Source organism: Limulus polyphemus, unplaced genomic scaffold (assembly GCF_000517525.1).
Source record: "Limulus polyphemus unplaced genomic scaffold, Limulus_polyphemus-2.1.2 Scaffold12546, whole genome shotgun sequence".
Taxonomy (NCBI): domain Eukaryota; kingdom Metazoa; phylum Arthropoda; class Merostomata; order Xiphosura; family Limulidae; genus Limulus; species Limulus polyphemus.
Window position 1 is genome coordinate 1 of NW_013678156.1, and position 5,226 is coordinate 5,226.

General features: G+C 32.2%; 1 protein-coding gene across 1 annotated transcript in view; it reads right to left on the reverse strand.

Annotated features, from left to right (window-relative positions):
- Positions 1–539: 539 nt before the first annotated feature.
- Positions 540–5,226, reverse strand: part of LOC106477012 (bifunctional 3'-phosphoadenosine 5'-phosphosulfate synthase-like) — a gene marked incomplete at both ends in the record, with an annotated part of 9,677 nt that continues 4,990 nt past the window's right edge. The window contains 3 exons of the mRNA XM_013937619.2: positions 540–725; positions 1,790–1,995; positions 4,829–5,054. Coding sequence (XP_013793073.2) covers positions 540–725; positions 1,790–1,995; positions 4,829–5,054 — 618 coding nt within the window. The remainder of the gene's footprint in view (positions 726–1,789; positions 1,996–4,828; positions 5,055–5,226) is intronic.

The following is a 5,226-nucleotide window of genomic DNA, read 5'->3' on the forward strand; positions in this document are numbered from 1 at the left end:
GGAATGGATAACTTTATTAAACTGTTAGATGATAAAGTTGGTTATGTTCCTATTTAAAGTCAAACAGCTGGTAATTAACAACTAGTCTTAGATGTTCAATGGGAAAAGAATACACAGTAAGGTGAAATATACTCAGTTACATAAACTATTTATAACTTTTGACCTTTTATTGTAGGTCATACATAGAAAACACGTAGTGCCTCAACTTATGTGTCCCTCAATGTACAAGACCAGTTCGTCAACAAATATTAAAGCATATTTTACACAGTACAAAAACCAAATAAACAGAAGCAGTTTTATTAAACCTACTAAATATAAGAAAGTTGACTTTATTTGTAACAAAACATAACGTTTTTAGTAATTCTAAAAATACTTTAGAAAAATTTGATACTAATTATATGTAAAATGATCAGGAGGAGAATTAATACTGCTCATGTTATCCCAAAGATAGCAGACAAATGTGTTACAAAAAAGATAAAATACATCATGTGATCTGCAATATTAAAACTCAAACAAAATTTTAATTTTTTTTTCTTTACCAAATATAGTGAAATTAAGTCAGAGTTGGCTGTTATATAAATCAAGGTACTCACTTCCATTTCTTTGAACTTGGTTCGAAGTTCCATCGGAGAAAAGCGGAATTCATCCAAGCCATCGTTCCACCTGATTCTCTCTAACACTTCTAGATCCCCTCCTACTAACCAGTCTCCACTTTCATAAATCATCTACAAATAGGGTATTGTTAATTTATATAAAACAGATTAACAAGCTACTTGTGTACAAATAATAAGTTATAGTTTTACCATATGACTTTCAAGATCATGTCATCTTTTACGTTTTTTGTAATATTACTTAAACTAAGAAATTCTAAGTATCAAATTTACAACTATAATAAAGATATATTACATCACAAAATGAACAGCTGACAAAAATGTTACATTATAAAATCAACAGCTGAGAAAGATATATTACACCACAAATTATGTTACATCATGTAACTTAATATTTATCAGTTGTTAATTTTGTAATATAACTTAATATTTATAAGTTGTTAATTTTGTCACAAAATTAACAACTTATAAAAATCATGTTACATCACAAAATTAACAACTTATAAATATTAAGTTACAACATCACAAACTTATCAGTTGATAAAATTATGTTACATCACATAATCAACAACCAATAAGGATGTAATTTATAATAAACAAGCTTTTAAGAAATATTTTTTCCAGGTGCAATTGTTGTGGTCTAATGATCTAACACATCAACTACAGTGTTGTTGGTTTTTTAAGCTTAGGTTTCTTTCATTTTTTGAACTCAACTAGGAAGTTTTCACAAAAGGTTTAATGTCCACACTGCACATAAACATCTCACATTGTAGACATTTAATGTTAGATACTCAAAACATATAATTTTACTGGATATATGCCACAGTTCCACACTGAACATAAACATCTCACATTGTAGACATTTAATGTTAGATACTCCAAACATATAATTTTACTGGATATATGCCACAGTTCCACACTGCACATAAACATCTCACATTGTAGAAATTTAATGTTAGAAACTCCAAACATATAATTTTACTGGATATATGCCACAGTTCCACACTAAACATAAACATCTCACACTATAGAAATTTAATGTTAGATACTCCAAACATATAATTTTACTGGATATATGCCACAGTTCCACACTGAACATAAACATCTCAGATTGTAGAAATTTAATGTTAGATACTCCAAACATATAACTTTACTGGATATATGTCACAGTCACTCACCTTTATATAGGGATGTCCAAGATCGTTTGTACCAAACTGTCTACAGCATCGCTCCTCTTTTCTATGTTCGTAGAATTCAGGATGCCTCAGAATAGCGTAGCACTTGCCCTTGTATCTCAGAGCAATAGCTGAAGAGTCAATCATACTTTCCTTGTCTTCTGTAGATACAGGCAGCACAATGGGAATCGTCTGGTTTGTCAAACCATCTGTTTTTAAAATATATTCACATGCTCAAGTACAAGAAAACATTATTCACACAAACTACGTACGTGATTATAGACGAAACATCTTTACATAACATGGTTATACATGTAACACACAACCGTATGGTTAACTGACCAAATCCTTTTGGACTGTGATTGAGTTAAGACTTTCGAATGACATAGTTTCAGAGTGATTAGAATGATAATATCATGCCACGTTCGCAGCAAAATGTTTTTAAAATACATTGAATTTTAAGATACTGTCTTTTTTTTTAACAAGATCATTTACAAAGGCTAACTTATTATTCATACAGAGAAAAGTAAGGTCGGACGGTCACCACTGTGTATTATCGGAGTGAATTAAAATAACTACTGTTCATGTGACTCCTTCAATAAACAGACTGGTGGATGAGTGTGAGAGGGAATGACTTCAGTTTATTTCAGACAATGGGGAATTATTGAGAGCCAAATATGCCATTAAAAAACAAGTTCAAGATCACTGAATTTTTCTAACGTGATTGTTTTACTACGAGTGGCTTAGGGTAAGATGCTCCCATCCCTGTAGGGCCATCTAACCCCACACCAATGAATGCAATGTATATCATTTTCCCACGCAAATACCCAGGTTCTTTTGTACCATTGTCCTAAAGAACGCATAACTTGCTCACGGCCTTCCCGATCCCTGCCTCAAAATAACTTAAATAGAACTGCTAAATACAGCATTTATTTTAAATTTTAGTTGTTATGAGTTAGATGAGGGCCATTTTATACCACCTTAAAGGTCAAATGGTCTATTTCCAATCTTTGTTTAACTAGAATTGATAATTATAATAAAACAGGGTTCATGTTAAAACCTTTTGTTTTTTTCTTGACATTCATCTTAATTGGTAAAAACCACATTAAAAGTTAAAGTTGCGATCTTAACCCATCTTCCCCTACTTTAAAAACTCACTTAGGGTCACATGTCAGCAGTTACAAACCCATGTGCAAGGAAATTGGTTTAATTTGGGGCCTAGTCAAGGCTGTTCTTAATAACCCAACAAGCACCTACGTAAACTAGCTTTGAAAGTTATATTTGGTAAGATAGTGATAGGTGTAACTGTATAATTTCTTTATTTCTACTCTTATATCTAACCTTACACAAGTTACATCTACTTTATATCTATAATCAGCTTACTCTAGATTAGAAGTTCTTATTAATACTCTATTATCTACTGCAAATAGTACTTTTTTTAAGTTTAACTGTGTCCTACATATGATTTCCTTATCAATGTGGTATAAGAATGACTGAAACCTTCTATTCTATATGTTTTTGACAAAATATTTAGCTAACCATATGTTTCTTAGTAAATTATGGTTATTTTCTGTTCTTTGTACTGAAAATGTTTTACGTGGTTATATTATATATATAAATATCTACATTCAATGTTTCAGTCTCTGTACTTCGGTCATTCTTAGGCTTAAGAAAACAACTTTGTGTAGTGTATTGGTATAAAGTGTCCAAATTACCAAATATTCAAGAAAAACTGCAAATCGTGACACATTTCATTCGCTTCTCGACATTAACTTTCATTCTTCTGGATGTCACATATAAACTTTTTGAACATGTTCTTGTACAATTCTGTTATTTTTTTCATGATTACAGAGTAGTGTATAGAGGTCATGTATCAAAACAGTCCCTGATTTTTTAAATAAATATAAGATAATCAATAGTCATGTCACTGCAGTCCTCAGAATTTCTAGTAGCTATATCTGCATCATACTGTTACGTCTCTGTTCGTTATTGTTAATTTCATCAACTTTAATAATACTCATTTCAATTTAACACCCTCTGACTGCAGTTCAATTACCCATTACCCTCCGTTGTTCCGTCACGTTGTGAACGTCTTATATATACAAGACTAACATATATCTAGTAAATGCTAGGGCATTCTTGAAGGAACAGGATATTTCTAGAAAGAGGTGGCGTGATACTAGTCACGTGACCTCGCTGATGCAACAATACTAAAGTGGTTCTTTTATGACTTACACATGCTCAGATCCTTAAAACATGAGTTTATGTTCACATAAAAACTACGAGTAGCAAACTTTTCGTATCTGTTTCCGACGTATCTTAATACCCTTCAGTACATATCAAAGTTCAACCACGATATTCCTCAAGAGGTGAGAACGACTAGAAGTAAAACATACTTAGAAGAAAAAATTATAAATGTGTAGCTAGGGGAGAAAACATTCAGAACACTAACTTTGTCAACACTGCATCCATTCCCTGAACCTATGCAGTAACAGGAATACTCGCCCGATTTCCCATTTTGTTCTTGCTATCTTTTGACCCTTTGTGGCTTTTCAACAGTTTTCAAAGGACACTTAATTGGCAACTTTTACTATAACTTCTCAAGCCAGTTATTCTCTAAAATGTACAGACTGTACACTTAATTTTGAAAAAAATGCCCTGATGTTAATTTAAGAAATTCTTGAGTTGAAAAGTCACAATTAATATTTTTTTGGGGAAGACAAATATATTCTTTGTACTAAAAGTTCAACCTATTACACATTCAAGGTCAGTCTTTAATAGTAAACAAAAGTCAAATGTTAGTTTGTTTTAAATGTTTGAAGAGCATTATTCACCTAACATTTTTGTTTGTTATTAAGCGAAAAAATACACAATGGGCTAGCTATTTGTGCCATGCCCACAATGGGTATCAAGCCTGGTTTTTAGTGTTGTAAGCCTTTAGACTTACAACTGAGCCACCAGGAGGCATTTACCTAACTAAGATATGTAAAGAAATATGTACTACATAAATGAAATAGAATAGATGCAAATGTTCACACCCACCATCTAAAAGACAGCCAAAGTGCATGCACTGTAGGTATTCTCTCTCCCTCATAAATCCCTTCAAGGGGGTCGCCCAGCCTTCGGACAAAACTTGAACCCACTGCAAGTCCACATTAGAAATGTTGATAAATGGGAGTGTTTCTGCTTCATCCTTTGCCGAACTTTCTCGATTCTTGGAAACAAACAACTCCTTTACACTATCAACTGCAGACTCTGGAATGATACCCTAAAGTATGATAAAAAAATCTGTTATGAACTCGGATTCTTTCTGGTGGCTTGCATGAATCAAATAAAAACACAAATTACTGAGAACCAATACATTAACTTGTAATTTTACTACAGCATACCAGAAACATGTCCAACAAGTAGACTGTTTATGGAATAGTTAAATATATATA